General features: G+C 41.8%; 1 protein-coding gene across 3 annotated transcripts in view; it reads left to right on the forward strand.

Annotated features, from left to right (window-relative positions):
- STXBP5 (syntaxin binding protein 5) overlaps positions 1 to 16,703 on the forward strand; it is a 262,474-nt gene that overhangs the window by 231,690 nt on the left and 14,081 nt on the right. The window contains exons 19-23 of one of the 3 annotated variants that reach the window (XM_069955279.1): positions 5,618 to 5,683; positions 11,237 to 11,296; positions 11,393 to 11,440; positions 16,013 to 16,063; positions 16,360 to 16,599. In XM_069955279.1, coding sequence (XP_069811380.1) covers positions 5,618 to 5,683; positions 11,237 to 11,296; positions 11,393 to 11,440; positions 16,013 to 16,063; positions 16,360 to 16,599 — 465 coding nt within the window. The remainder of the gene's footprint in view (positions 1 to 5,617; positions 5,684 to 11,236; positions 11,297 to 11,392; positions 11,441 to 16,012; positions 16,064 to 16,359; positions 16,600 to 16,703) is intronic. The other 2 variants (XM_069955281.1, XM_069955282.1) reach the window with 2 other exon arrangements.

Consider the following 16,703-nt stretch of genomic DNA (forward strand, 5'->3'; position numbering starts at 1 on the left):
GTTTTGCAGCGAGACCCACTACGAACCTGAGGTCCTGACAGGTCCAAGTAACTACATACTCACAGCGGTCTGAAAGACCACTGCGAGTATGTAATGCAGCTGCCCCTTAACCCCTTCATCTGCCCCCACTCTGCGGTGTATATACATTACCTGTCTCTTGCTGCACGGGATCCCGGCATCCTGCTCTGCCACCCAGCATATCAGTGTGTTGCCCAGCCGCAGCCACCGTAATGTATATACACCGTGGAGCGGGAGCAGATGAAGGGGTTAAGGGGGCGGCTGCATCACATACTCGCAGTGGTCTTTCAGACCGCTGTGAGTATGTAGTTACTTGGACCTGTCAGGACCTCGAGCTCGTAGTGGGTCTCGCTGCAAAACTCGCAGCAAGATTTGCGCTGCAAGTCGTTACGTGTGAAGGCACCCTAAAAAGAAGAATCTGTTTTGAAGTCTATGAAACCTGTGTATCCCTGTACACATTATTATAACTTTTTTTTAAATATATTCTCTCTTTATTTGTTTTATTTGTTTTTTTATTTATTGTAATTCATTATTAGGATTCTGAAGGATCAGGAAAGTAGCCTCATAGTGAATAAAGAAACTTTACAGAGTCCTTTGGTTGCTTCTATTACGTAGGGTAGCATTGCATTTCCACTTCAGGTTCTGTCCTGTATTAGTATAAATTACTTCTTAGTAATTTTTTTTTTTAAGTATTTGTGAGTTATGCAATGTTATGTTACGATACTTGTATATGTTATGTTACTTGTATATAATAGCCACTTAGTCACCTGTTCTGTATCCAAAAATATGTAAGAAAAATGGCTTCCCCATTCTTCTTCTTCACATTCCTTGTTTTGATTTCTCCTTTTCTGTTCTCACTTGCTCTTACATTATGTTTGTACTAAGATTACATTTATCTTTTGAAGTTTATTTTTTCATCTTCCTTTGTACTGTTCTGGTGTCTTGTCTTTTCCTTTCTTCATCGCTTCACTAAGGTATGCTGACTGTGGCTTCATGCATGTGCGGCCTTTCTAGTTTATATTCTGAGTCTGTGAAAAAACTGCGCTCCTCTAACATAAGTAAGTCACCTGACAAAGCATAATACTTTTACCTGATGTATAAACTCTCTGCCTTTTGGTTTACTGTGCGCCTAGTGCAGTGATTCCCAACCTTATCCACTTTGAGGCATCCCTCAGAATTTTTTTATTTTAACCTTGGGGCACCCCGACCAAATAATGTTCTACAAAATAAAAAATAAATAAATAAAGTCAGGAACTCCCCGGTGATGTCTTCTTTGATCACTTTGTTTTCCTCCCCATCTGGCCCAGACCTCCATGAAGATTTCTTTTAGCTACCGTTCATCTCTTCAGAACCTGCCGGATATCCTCGGGCTCTACTACACCTATTAACAATTAAAGGCGTACTTGTCCAATCGGGGCGATAATTGTTTGGTCTAATAGGTCATATTAATGCTGCGTTAACACGGAACGATTATCGCACGATAATGATCGAATTTGAACGATGTATGTGTAAACGCTGCGAACGATCAAGCGACGAGCGATAAAACGTTCATTTTGATTTTTTAACAAGTTCTCAAATCGTCGTTGATCGTTTGCCAAAAAATTGCGAATCGTTCCGTCTAAACGGAGATGGGCTCAAGCGATCGCAAAACAAATCTTCTGTACGAAATATCGTACTGTCTAAACGCTGATCATTATGAAAAACACATTGTTACTTCGACATCGTTAATCGTACGATCAGGCGAATTATCGTTCCGTGTAAAAGTAGCATTAAAGGTAACGATCAGCCGACATCAAAACAATCACATTAGCAACGATCTGCTGCAGTGAGCCGGGAACAAGGAGGAAGCGAGCGTTGAGATGACAGGTCGGCACTCGCTTCCTCCTGCACATCATGCCATGTAATACGGCCCCTAGACTCTGCACTTTTCCAGTAACTTCCCCTTTTCCCACATAATGTCCCAAACAGTAGTGATTCCTCCGTTTGGTGTGTGGGTAGGTATGTAAGATACCCCCTGTATGTAGGATCCCCTACTGTGACTCCCATATAATAATGCCCCCTGCTGTGCCCCCCATAAAGTCATAATGCCCACCGCTGTGCCTCCTACATAGTAATAATGCCCCCCCTGCTGTGCCCCTCCATATAGTAATAATGCCCCTTGCTGTTCCCCTTCCATATAGTAGTAATGCCCCCTGCTGTGCCCCTCCATATAGTAGTAATGCCCCCTGCTGTTCCCCTTCCATATAGTAATAATGTTCCTTGCTTTGCATATCCCACCTCCCAAAATAGTAATAATGGCCCCTGTTGTGCTCCAAAAAAAACAAAAAAAAATAATACTAATACTTACCTAATCCCAGGCATGGATCGGGTGCCCTCCAGCTTGGTGGGAGCTGCAGGGATGGGATACACCCGCAGGTGTGATGACGCCATGTCACTGCGCCTGCTGGAGAGAGCGCGTTCCTGCATCTCATAGGAATATGAAGTGCCTGCAGCCTATGAGGATGAATGGACAAGTAGCACGCTGACAGTTCCTGCTCCTCCATTCTGTTGTCTTTGATGTTCAGCCCGATCACCCTGCACTACAGTGAGCGGAATAAACATTAAAGCAAGCGCGGGGCATGCTTAGCAGCTGCTAGAGGGAACGTGCCCACCGAGGTGCCCCCGGCGGGTTCTTTCTGCACCCTGGTTGGAGACCCCTGGTGTAGTGTCTCACTCATACTAGTGTGCTGGAATGGAAAAAGGGATTTGTGACAGCATAAGATGAAATTACCAATATTCAGTAAGTTAGTAAAGGAACTGCATGAGTTACATATGACATCTGTGTAGATGCTGAAAATTTAGATATGTATGAGAGAAGCGATAGAAAAGTTTAGTGGTTGAAATAAAAGATTCAAAATTATATAGTACTGTAAGGGTATGTTCACACTGAGTAATAGTGACGGAGCGGACGCTGTGAAATCCTGACTGCCTCAGTTTGTCTGTGGAATGCCGAGCTCTCCGCTGCTCTCCGCTCATAGAATTAACATGACATGATATAGAATTCCGCCATTTTTACTCCGTATGAACATACCCTAAGGCTACAAACCCACTTGGCGGGTCTGCAGTGAGTCCCCTTGCTGCGTATTTGCAGCGAGACTCGCTGCAGATCCCGGCCCTATACTTTTAATGGCAGACAAACACGCAGCAGGGATGTACATCCCTGCTGCGAGTTTGTCTGCAGCCCACCCCATTAACCCCGCCTGCCGGAGCGGGGACAAGCCGGAGCGGGGACCAGGTGTAGTATATGCTCCAGTCCGCAGCCCCGGCCGCCCGATCGCCCCAAATCCCCCCCCCCCCCGCAGCCCCGATCGCAGGCCCCCCCCTACACCCCCCCCCCCCCCCACTACACCCCGATCGCTTGCAACGCCTCCGTCCCCCCCCCCCCCCCCCCCCCCCAAGGCCCGGCCGCTCGATCGCCCCCTTGCAGCCCCGGCCGCTCGATTGCCCCCCGGCAATGTTTCTGCTCACATGTCCCTGTAGTAGGCCTCTCATCTGTGTGCTACATGCTGCTTAGCAGTCCTCACAATGAATGTGAATGCAGCACACAGACTGTTGGCTGTTGGGGGAGATTCAAGCAAGTACAAAGAAAAGACTTTCAGAATCTTTTCACCTATCCAATCGTTACAGTAGTTGGGGGTTTTGGCTTTGTGATGACGGATCAGGATTTCTAGATACTTAGTCAAAAAGGGAGAATATTTATTTTACCTCTTCTCCTTTTACTCTCTCATTGTACATAATAACATTGAGAGGAAATTACTTTTGACAGTGTTGCTTTTTTTATTAGGGTCTCTTTTTTTTTTTCTTTAATTGTTATGTCTTGTAATCCCCAGAACAGTCAGTAGTTTTTGACCACCTGGGGAGGTTGAAGTGTGGAAATGGGGTCTAAGGACGTTCAGACAAAATCCGCTGTGATCTGATGCTGCTGATTTTAGCTATTTACATGTGTTCATGTGTTAACATTACTTTTGATATGTTGCTGCCTATGGTGAGACTAACAATTCCTTCCATACTTATTATCTATTCAGTCTCCTTCACCCAGTTCTCAGTTGCTCCTTTCTGCTGGAAACACAAAAATCTGTGTGTGAACTTTTCTCTCTGTCTCCCCTCCCTTCTGAAACGGCTGATGTAAACAAGTCCCTGACTGACTGGCTGTATCTGCAACATTGTAGCTGCTTTGTAATGCTGGGAGCAACTTGCAACTTCATCTCAGAGTACCTCTTCCAGCATTACAAAAAATGTATAATGTTGCAGATAAAGCCTGCCAGGGACTTGTTTACATAGGCTGCTGCAGAAGGGAGGGAGGGTAAGACACAGAGAAAAGCTCACACACAGATTTTTGTATCCTCAGCAGCTAAGAACTGGGGGGAAGGAGACGAAATAGATAATAACAAGTATGGAAGGAATTGTTAGTCTTGTCTTGGGCAGAAACCAATCCAAAAATATGTGTAAATATGTCGCTGCATGAACTCTGCAGCAGATTAATTACATGTGAACTTACCCCTGTACTGACTCTGCCTAGACCAAGCACTGTTCTGATTGTGATGTCTCATGTTATCCAGTGCCATAGACTACTTGTGTAGCTAGTAACCCCCAACACTATCCTTTTTAGGCTGCTTTCACACATGGCAGTTTTTTTTTTTTTCACGTTTCACTGCTACTGCAGTTTTAAGAACAGCACATTAAAGGGGTGTTCCAACGGGGGGGGGCACTTTTTTTGGGGGAGGTGGCTGAAATAAAAGACGTCCACTTACCTCCCCAGTTCCAGCGGCGGGTCCCGCATCACGGCGCTCCGGTTCCCGGCCGCTTCCGGGTGTCGGACGCCGCCTGAGACGCTACGTCTCAGGGCCGCTCAGCCACTCAGTGAAGGAGGCGGGATCCGTTTGAAGTCCGCTCGGATCCCGCCTCCTTCACTGAGTGGCTGAGCGGGCCTGAGACGTAGCGTCTCGGGCGGCATCCGACACCAGGTAGCGGTCGGGGACCGGAGCGCCGTGATGCGGGACCCGCTGCTGGAATCGGGGAGGGAAGTGGACGTCTTTTATTTCAGCCACCTCCTCCCCGGTCCCCCCAAAAAAGTGCCCCCACACTGGAGCACCCCTTTAAGTTCAGCACAGAGTAGTATACAGAGAAGTATAAGTCCTTCCTTTATAGTTCATGGTTCTTTTGAATTCACCCTTTTACATTACATTTACATTACTTTTCACAGAGGAACTGCACTGGCCGTGGAGAGAAAAAAAAACTGTTATAGCAGCCTCGTTTCAGTCTTCCTAAATCTCATTATTTTAGTTTTTTTCTTGCAGTGTTTACTAAGGTTGATTGTACATATAAGTGATATATATATATATATAAGTGATCACTTATATATATATCACTTATACATCACTTATATATATATATATATCACTTATATATATCACTTTTATATCACTTATATATATATATATCACTTATATATATCACTTATATATATATCACATATATATATCGCTACTGACTGAAGAGCATTTTTTATGATGGTTTATAGGTCATTTTACTAATCCTGCTGTGATGTTTCATCTTTCAGCTGGTCTTTGTGACATTAATGAGAGTCCCACAGCCTCAGAGGATCGTTGCAAATCTCCCACCTCAGGTGAGCATGACTGTGAGCTTGACCTAATTTGCATGTCTTTCTAATTTGTAATCTAACAGTATTATTATGGCTGTATACTGTTTACTACTTCAGATAATAAGCTGATAATAACATGCTTACCTTCAACCGCCTAGCGAAATGGATTTAGCCCTTTTATAGGGAAACTATTAGGTTTTCTATATGAACTTGTTGATATGTCCTTGTAACTACATACGTCCTAGCTCCGGTGCAGGTGGTGTTATTTTTGTAGGTGCCGCTGTTTCTGAGCAACTCAATAGAAATATACAACCCCCCCTCCCCCCCCCCCCCCCCAGTGGAGCCCCCCGTTACTGAATCCTTCCAGGAAGTCCTGCGGCGGAGAAATCGCCGCCCGAAGCTGTGTGTGCGCTATATGCAAATCAATAGAGACGAGTCTGACGTCCATAGAAAATGACCGACTCAACTCTATTGATTTGCATATAGCGCGCGCACAGCTTCGGGCGCCCGGGTCCAGAAGCTGGACTTCCTGCAAGGATAAAGTACGCGGGGCTCCACCAGGGGGTCAGACGGGCTCTGCCCTGGCAGCAAGTATGACAGGTTCCCTTTAAGTAGACATGCGGATTTTGAGCTGGCAAGCAGGAGTAATATTGCTTTGAGGGACAGAGGGTACACCCCAGTGCACCAAAGGAAGTTATTTGTTTATTTCTATTGAAACAAATAGCTCAAAAACTGCAGCACCTACAAAAATAGGAACACTGGTCCCGGAACGAGGAGGTAGGCGGCTACACGGAAATATCAGAATGTATATTGGCTTTATGTTCTGACCAGCAGACATACACAAGCCTTGATTATACTGTCACAAAAGAAAATGGAGATATGGTGAACTTACCCAAACCTCTGTCCAAGAAACCACAGGGTAATCTGCTACTCAGATTCACACCAAATTGTGCAAATTTCATTGTGCTTTCCCCTTTTGCAGATTTCAGTGACTGATTGTGTAAGGGTCTTATTACAAGGGGCGATTGTCGGCCAAAAAGACCACTATAACTTTGTGTTGTAGGGCCTGAGAACAGCCGGCAAAAAAAGAGAATACTTTATCATTAGCCGATTGCTCTATTTTGAATTGCTAAAAGCCACATATCATCTTCCTGTTTAGTTGGGGCTGTGTGGTCGACATATGATGGAACCAAAGAATAATTGTCGCATTACCCTCCCTACATAGTGGTTACACCTTGTAATAGCTGCTACTTTAGTCATCTCTGCTGTAAAATGAGAAATATTTTAATATAGGCTGCAAAGACTTGAGTAGCAAATCCTTAGAAACATCTATCAAATGATTAAAGGGGTATTCCACTCAAACAGAACTTTTATAATGTTGCTGCCCATGGTGAGACTAACAATTCCTTCCATACTTGTTATTATCTATTCATTATCTATCTATCTATTATTTCTTTCCCCCAGTGTTCAGCTGCTGCTTTCTGCTGAAGACACACAAATCTGTGTGTGAGCTTTTTTCTCTGTCTCCCCCCTCCCTCTTGAGACAGATAATGTAAACAAGTCCCTGGCAGGTTTTATCTGCAACATTGTAACACAGCACCTTGTAATGTCAGGAGGATTAATCACAGTAAGTTCATTAGCAACTTGATCTCACATTATCCCTCCTAGCATTACAAAAAAGCTACAATGTTGCAGATGGAGCCTGCCAGGGACCTATTCATATTATTGGCTTCAGAAAGGAGGGGGAGGAGGAGAGGGAGAGAAAAGCTCCCACACGATTTTTGTGTCTTCAGCAGAAAGCAGCCTCTGAGAACTGGGGGAAGGAGACTGAATAGATAATAACAAGTATGGAAGGAATTGTTAGTCTCACCGTGGGTTCTACAATGAGCACCTTAAGAAAAAACTCCAGTTACATGGTTTCCTGCTAGTCCACCAAATAAATGTGGGCTATTGTAAGTCTCCTTAGGAAATGTTACCCATCATAAGTCACAAATCTCAACACTTAAATGCCTTAAAATATTTCAAGGGAATCTGTCAGGGGCAATTTACGTCCCAGTCTCCTGACCTTGTTAAATAGCTGTATGGTCAAGGAGACACATTGCACCTTTCATATATCCAGCTGTGCTTCCATACCATAGAAAAATATGTGAATTACGGCTGACCGCTTCCCTTTTAATGGCACTGCTTAGGTCTTTTAATGGGGGACATTGCAAACAGAGTAATGTTGTATGGTCACAAGGTCCTCGGGCACTCAGCAGACACTGTAAGGCATCGGAGGATGGGGGGTTGAGATGACAAAGCTGAATAATCCTGAAGTAATAGTATATCATGTGCCAGGTTAGGTTTCCCAAAGCGGAAATATGATTCTAGTAATTTGTTTAAAAAAATATGTATATTTCACAACAGAGTAGCCGACTTGGAAAACATATGCAGTGCAAATTAATTTTGTTTTAGACACCGGGATGAAATAAATTTGAGAGATTTTTACTGTGAACGAGGTTAAGAGGTGTAAAAATAAGTAGCTTTTACTGAATGGAAGTTTAAAGTTTCAACATAAAACGACTGTACCAGAAGAGTGATCTCAGAGCTAAAAAATAGTGGGGAAAAATTAGTTCTCAAACAGCAGAAAAATAAGTCTGCACCAAAGAAACGAGAAATATTTCATTAGTCCTTGAGAAACTCACCGTTTTCGAGCTCAGCTTTGTGTGCAATCCCAAATGTGTAACCCCTTACATGCCGTGGTCACTGACTGTTACAAACTATAGTGTGGATGTCGATGGTTACCCTGGCTTCATTTACAAAGTCCACAGTGTCTGACATGGTGCTGTGTTTGTTACGCTGAGCTGGAGGCACTGACAGGCAATAATGCTTTGGTATACTTAGTATACCAGTGCAATATACAAATGATCAGCTGATCACACCGTAACTTCCTCTAAAACATGATTGTCAAACTCTGGCCTGTGGTGTAGTTATATTTGGCCTGAAGAGAAAATCAATTTATCTGCTGGAGTTGGCCCACCAAGGAGCCCCACACGCCGCTCTCTCGTGTCTCTGGGGACCCCACACGCCGCTCTCACGTGTCACCGGGAGCCCCACACGCCGCTATCACGTGTCACCGGGAGCCCCACACTCCGCTCTCACGTGTCACCGGGAGCCCCAGTGTCTGCCCGTAACATTCATTCAATCTAGAGGTTTTTCTCCGCTCCAAGCCACAAACATTTATCCACTAGCATCCAAGAAGAGATGCCAGATATTGGGCTTGGACCAGCATGCTTCACAGCAGATCAGAGTCTAGCTTCTTTATGTACTTTTCCTTGCTACTCCAAGGACTAGACTTGACTTCATAGACTTAATTGGTTGGATTTTTATTGGAGGGAATTAGTATGGTTTGCCTGCTCCAGATTCAATGTTTAAAGGGGATCTCACCGCATGGATATGCATCCAAAGCGTACCTTTTACTCGTCTCTGTGATCACGTGTCTTTGAACAAAAAATATTTTTATTTCGGGCAGTGCAGATATATGTATGAGGAAACATTTTTTCAAAGTTTTTAACTTTGGTCCACTGTGTATTTGAGTTTGACACTCGTGCCCTGGAGGGAATAAAAAAAAAAAAAAAGGAAAAATAAAGTTTACAAAAATTGTGAGCAATAAATTTAATTAATGTATTGTATTGTAAATACAAAACTATGTAAAAGGTTGTAGCTACCCCAGAATAGTCCCAATAAAAGGACCATTCCCATCCCCACTATGCACCATTTTGCTTGAAATTGGTTTTCATCGCTAGGCAGACACCTTCACCATCTTCACCAACAGCACTAGAGCTGAGATCACTGCTGCTGGCCTGTGCTCTGCTGTTCTGTGCTGGGCTCAGCTACACCAACACCCCACAACTCCCATGTAGCTGGGAGCTGTCAGTGTGATGGATTACTGCAGAGATAAGGTGGCAGGGGAGCCTGTACACACACTGATGCTGACACATCAGAGGGCCTAGGAGGGAGACACAGCTACAAATGGAATAAGTACCAATTGCAAACTTAACTTTTAATTACCTAATGTTTTAGATATAGTTATGCAGTTATAACCCCTTTAACTCTTTCTATGAAAAAACAAGCCACCCTACTGCAGCTATGTTGATAGGGAGAAAAAAAAAGTTTACGCTCTAAGCATGCAGTGATTCAAAAACTAAAAAAATGAAAATATTGGGGGAAGAAATGGGGCTGTGGTTTTGGACACATCTTTCTAATATTTGGGGGGGGGGGGGGGAGATTGGTGAGAGGTGGGGACCATAAATTGCTGGAACAGGAAGGTGGGATTATACATAGAACATGTCAGATACAACAGTGTCTAACACTAGCCCCCAGTTTCCAAATGCAGCGCGTGTTAATGGAAACTTACAAGTTCTTGTTCTTTGCATTGCAGATCTATTTACTTCAGCTGAACAAATGAAGGGCAGCGCAGTGTATGAGAGATTAGTCTTATAGTCTCTTGGAATACGGCATTACTGTGTGTGTGTATCACATTGTTCGCCCTAATTTTCTTCATTTATTAATAGAATGGTGCACGGAAACTGCACTGAAGACAGATATCTCTGCATAGTAATATTATAAGAGAGATTCATATGCATTAAGTATGGGAAGCTGGGTGATAAACCAGTGTAATAGCTGCTGACTTTACAATTACTGGCCTATCCTTAAAGCGGTACTCCATTGGAAAAAAATACTTTTAAATCAATTGCTCCTAGAGATCTGTAAATTCTATTTAAAAATATTCAGTCTTCCAGTACTTATCAGCTGTTGTATATCCTGCAGGAAGTGGTGCATTCTTTCCAGTCTGACACAGTGCTCTCTGCTGCCACCTGTGTCCATGTCAGGAAAACCTCTCCTGCTCTGGACAGTTCCTGACATGGACAGAGGTGGCAGCAGACTGGAGAGGATACACGATTTCCTGTAGGAAATGCCCAGAGAAGTGGCAAATCCCCATAGAAAACCTCTTCTGCTCTCCAGACTGGAAAAAAATACACCACTTCTTGCAGGACATACAGCAGCTGGTAAGTACTAAGTAATACTGATACCTCACATATGTTCCCATTTAGGTTCCCATAACATTTTAGGACTTTTGTCCTACAGAAAAGTTCTACGGCACAAGAAGGAGAATGGTTGGCTAGGAGCAGATTTCCTGAATAGCAGAAATCTCCTGTCATTGGTTCATACTGCTTGCTGTACAGCAAAAAGCAGAAAATGAGGCCAAATTCATATTGTGATCTCCGCTAAGTAGGTGTTATGTTAGACTGATTTAGGACTGGCGTGCTTATTCACTGTGCCTAAAATGTGAGAATAATGCTTCTTTTTTACAAGCAGCTAACTGTGTATTTGCTACTTTGTAATTTGTATGTTAACAATTCAAGGCTTCTTAAATTCTGTGCGCGGATTAGAAGTGTCATTTACCTGATGCATTTATTGTCTTCATTAACAGCACTTTACTAACCTTGCTTTCCAGTAACCACCATGGCAGCACCAGTATCTACCATATAATTCTCTGCTATATATGTGCATTAAATTTTGTGTTCACTCGTATAGGTTGTGGCTCTCCCACATCATCAGATGATGAACAGGCAATGAAATTATTTATAGAAAAGGGTACAGTATTTATGTTTGTAATTACTCGGCTGTGTTGAGTTTCAGACGTCTTGAGACGCGAGACACTGACATCTTCTATTGACATGTTATTTGCAGTGAAGAGCAAGGGCAGAAAGTTTTCCAGGGCGGTAGCCACTGACATAGGTAGGAAAGACACAATTCTCCTGTCACCCTATTGTTGTGTCTTGCTCTCTGGGAAACTAACCACAAGGGGACGGGTCCAACAATCTCTTCTTTGATTGCAACACAATAATCACTTTGCTGCTTCTGTTTTTGGGACTCAATTAACAAAACAATCATGGATGGGAAAATAATTCCTTTTTCCAGGGTAAATCCTATATTGGTTAATTGAGTTTTGGGGTTGCCTGGGGAAATGGCAAGGTTCAACAAATACAACATACTCTGGCGACCAACATACACAAAGTAAACTTTTCCTTTTTTACATCTCAATGATCACCTAGTTTGTTATTTAAAGAGACTCTGTCAGTAGGTTTATGCTGTCCTATTAGAGATGAGCGAACCTGGAGCATGCTCAAGTCCATCCGAACCCGAACTTTCGGCATTTGAGTAGCGGTGGCTGCGGAAGTTGGATAAAGCCCTAAGGCTATTTGGAAAACATGGATACAGCCAATGACTATTTCCATGTTTTCCAGACAACCTTAGAGCTTTATCCAACTTCAGCAGCCACCACTAATCAAATGCAGATCGTTCGGGTTCGGATGGACTCAAACCGAACCCGGTTCGCTCATCTCTATGTCCTATCTAAGTAGCATAATCTAGTGGCAGAGAAGCTGAACAGAATGATGTACATTGTTCTGTGCAGCTGATCCAGGGAGATCCTCATAAATAACATGGACAATAAGTAGTCCTTTCCATTATGTGCATGAGCACAGTAGTCCTGGATATTCATGAGAAGCAGAAAACTCTGCCCACCATCTGCTGATTGGCAGTTAACTGTCCATGCTGTGTATAGGCAGCCAACTGTTAATCAGCAGCTGGGGGGCGGAGTGTGTCAAGAATCCTATTCTCCTGCACATTAGGAGAACGGCTGAGGAGAATAATGTAAGTAATACACCGATCTGTTCAGCATTACTATCACTAGTTTATTCTGCCCTCATTTAAGGCGGCATACACCTAGTGACAGGTTCCCTTTAAAAAAAAAAAGTGATTCTTTTAAATAAATGATAACACAATATGTTGTATTTGTATATTGAGCCTTGTTATCTAACCAGTCACAAGGTGAGTGGAACTAAGCATTTCGGATGTTGGCTTTATTCATGCGTTCTAGTGAAACACTTCTATATCAATGGGAAGAAGAACTATTTAATAGCACAGAGAATGTTTGTGTCCATGAACTAACATTAACATGACTTAAATCATACAAAAATGTTCAATCATATGTTCTAAAAATGAAACTGTTTAGCTGATTATTCATTCTTAATGCAAATCCCATTGCCGTGCTTATCGCTCCAAGTAATTGTTTAGACTTTTCCTCATCAAGAGCGCTCCCTGTATGTCAAGGTAAAGTATATGGCACACAACATTGTAAGCCTTTCTCACACGTGGTGACAGAAATAATAGTACACTATGGGTGTATATGTGTAGTCCTCTTGGTGTAGGTAAGTCTATTCTATGTTGTAATAATGAACACTTTTATGTTATCTATCCCTCCTAAACATACCTGCCGCATTGCTGTTATGGTTTCAAAAGATAGGAACCCACGTTGATGCTGATGATAAAATCTTCTTTCCTCTAGACGTAGAGGATGCCCGATTGTCATGTTTACAGACCTAGGAGTAAGGAGACCACTACAAAGATCTCTGTACTGTCCATTCATATATTTGTACATTGGGATCAGATCGCCACTAAGACGTGTTTTTTCTAGCGTAAATAACCCCAAGCTTGATAACCTGTCCTGGTCCTGTAACCCAACCATTCCCTTAATGACCTTTGTCACCCTACTCTGCACCCGCTCCAGTTCAGCTGTGTCCTTCTTATATACCGGTGCCCAAAACTGTACACAGTATTCCATGTGTGGTCTGACCAGTGATTTATAAAGAGGCAAAACTATGTTCTCATCTTTAGCATCTATACCTCTTTTGATGCATCCCATTATTTTATTAGCCTTGGCAGCTGCTGCCTGGCACTGATCACTAAAGTTGAGTTTACTGTCCACCAATACCCCCAGGTCCTTTTCAGAAGTAGTTTTACCCAGTGTTTTATTATTTAGCACATAACTGTACTTATTATTTCTATGGCCCAAGTGCATAACCTTACATTTATCCACATTAAACTTCATTTGCCATTTCACCGCCCAAGCCTCTAGCTTCTCCAAATCCCTCTGTAATATGATATTATTCTCCTCTGTACTGATTACTTTACCTAGTTTAGTATCATCTGCAAAAATGGAGATTCTACTCTGTAGCCCCTCAACAAGATCATTAATAAAAATATTAAAAAGAAGTGAACCCTACACTGACCCCTGTGGTACCCCACTAGTAACTAAAACCCAATCTGAATATGTTCCATCAATGACCACCCTCTGTTTTCTATCACACAACCAGTTACTTACCCATTTGCATACGTTTTCCCCGAGTCCCAGCATCCTCATTTTGTAGACCAACCTTTCATGCGGCACAGTATCAAATGCCTTTGAAAAGTCCAGATACACAACATCCACAGCCTCCCCCAGGTCCAATCTATAACTTACCTCTTCATAGAAGCCGATCAGATTATTCTGACAGGACCGATCCCTCATAAATCCATGCTGGTGCTGCGTCATAAGATTATTTTCATTAGGATACATAGCATCTCTTACAAACCCCTCAAATACTTTACCTACTATAGATGTTAGACTTACGGGCCTGTAGTTTCCAGGATCACTCTTTGACCCCTTCTTGAATATTGGGGTCTTGTAATAGGGGAGAGTCAAAAACTATTGGAACTGCAAAAAAACCCCAACTATTTGGACAGATAAGTTATACTATATAGGAGTCATACTATAGGAGACACATCTTCCTCCTTGGCGTCTCCTGTGCAGTAGGGGCATAGCAGCAGGTTAGATTTGTCTAACCTGCTGATAGTTCTCATTTAATTTTAGGTTGATGTAGTAAAAGGTCTAAGCAGTAATAAAAATAGCAATGTCTTCTGTTTCTCCCTTTGGTTGCCTCTGACACCTGGCTTAGAATTTCAGATTTCACTACCTGTAAGGTTAAAACCAAAATGTCTTATGGATGAATTCTCTTCAGTATTTGGCTTCAGTAATCATCTGATCAGTCCCTGTGAGCCCCGTACATATCGTATAACTGCTTTATTAATGGTTTGAGTGTGTTGCTTAAAGGGGTTGTCCAGCGAAAAAAAAATTTCTTTCAAATCAACTGGTTTCAGAAAGTTAAATAGATTTGTAATTTACTTCCATTTAAAAATCTCAAGTCTTTCCATACTTATTAGCTACTATATATCCTGCATGAAGTGTTGTTTGTTTACATTCAGAAACATTGCTCTCTACTGACATCTCTGGCGGAGTCAGGAACTGTCCAGAGCAGCAGCAAGTCCCCATAGAAAACCTCTCCTGCTCAGGACAGTTCCTGACTCCGCCAGAGATGTCAGCAGAGAGCACTGTTTCTGAATGTAAACAAACAACACTTCCTGCAGGATATATAGTAGTTTATAAGTATGGGAAGACTTGAGATTTTTAAATAGAAGTAAATTACAAATCTATTTAACTTTCTGATACCAGTTGATTTGAAAGAAAACATTTTTTTGCTGGACAACCCCTTTAACTAGTACTGCAATATCACATATAGTCGGAGAACCTTAGATGTATTATGATTGTACCAGTCTTTTCTTTTATGGGTTGTGGTTAATGTGTGTGCACAAGTCTTTTCAAAGTTCTTAAATCTTTTCAAAGTTCTTAAATCTTAAGTTTGTGTATTGTTCACTTGAAAACTGCCTGCACGCCTGTTGTCAGATTGTGGTTGTTTCAGATATTTGCTTTATTAATCGATGATATTAATTGTATTCACTTATCATTGTGTGTTGATATATTTTAGCACTCAATTTAAAATCAAATCAGCTAGCCATCATTTCCTTAAAGGGAAGGTGTCTTTTTTTTCGTCTGTTTTTTAAGTCTATTTCCTGAGTTTTATTTATTATTTTTTTTCATATTCTGTACACAATGGGACAATTATATTGCTCTGTTGCATGTTTTACAGCAGACACATGAACTATAGAAAGTAATAGACCAGCTAACTCATTGACATATATGGGAATGTTTTCTAGGCATGCAATGTGACCTATTCTAGGCATGCAATGTGACCTATTGGGAATGGTGCCAACCTGTATTATTTATCTTGCATTGTGTTTTCCCTATAATAATGAGATATTTGCTAAACATTTTATCTACAGAACAGGATATGTCGTGTTAATATTAGGCTTAGTGACCAGAGTAAAAATGGGGATAAAATGTCAGGGTTATTCTAAAACATAACTGCTAATATAATAAAGCTCCCAAAACGTATTTAAAGAAAAGTATAAAAAGCTGAATTTTAATAATTTTCTGATGACACATCCCCTTTAATGATTTCTGTCCTCACTCTTTTGGTCGGTCTGTCTGTCAGTAATCGGTGTGTGGACTCTGATGGAAACTTTTATGCCACATGAATTTATATACTTAAGTTGGTTTTAAGAATGTTTATATTTTTTTTTATCTTTCAGCAAAGATGTCAAGGAAGTTAAGCCTACCTACAGAATTAAAGCCTGAACTAGGTAAGACGTGATTTGCTGAGATATTAATACAAATCCCTACAAATAAAAAAGGCGATGGGATGAAAAATCTATTCTCTAATGATAAATATAAACAGACAGGTTCCAGAGTACTGAGGGAAAGGTAGGTCCACATGACCATGGTACAATCCCTGCACTTACGCTCTAAGAAGTTGACAAAAGTCCAACAAAACAAGAAGTTCCTTGATCTTTTTATGTAAAATGATTGCTGTTCTACATATACCTAAATTATTTGATAAATTTTCAGTCGGTGATTTCCTGATGTGTTATAATCTTAGATGTCAGAGACAACTCCTTCAGCCGCTCCCGGAGTTCCAGTGTGACCAGTATAGACAAGGAGTCACGGGAAGCAATATCTGCTCTTCATTTTTGTGAGACGTTCACAAGGAAACCTGACACATCGACTTCACCATGTTTATGGGTTGGAACCACATTAGGGACTGTGTTAGTTATTGTATTAAACTTGCCACCAGGAAGAGACCAGAGACTTCTTCAGCCGGTTATTGTATCTCCAAGTGGTAAGTACCACATCAGCTGAATATAACCCATAGTAGAACGAGAACAGAACAGACATATATATATATATATATATATATATATATATATATATATATATTTGTAT

This window comes from Dendropsophus ebraccatus, chromosome 15 (assembly GCF_027789765.1).
Source record: "Dendropsophus ebraccatus isolate aDenEbr1 chromosome 15, aDenEbr1.pat, whole genome shotgun sequence".
NCBI classification, from domain to species: Eukaryota; Metazoa; Chordata; class Amphibia; order Anura; family Hylidae; genus Dendropsophus; species Dendropsophus ebraccatus.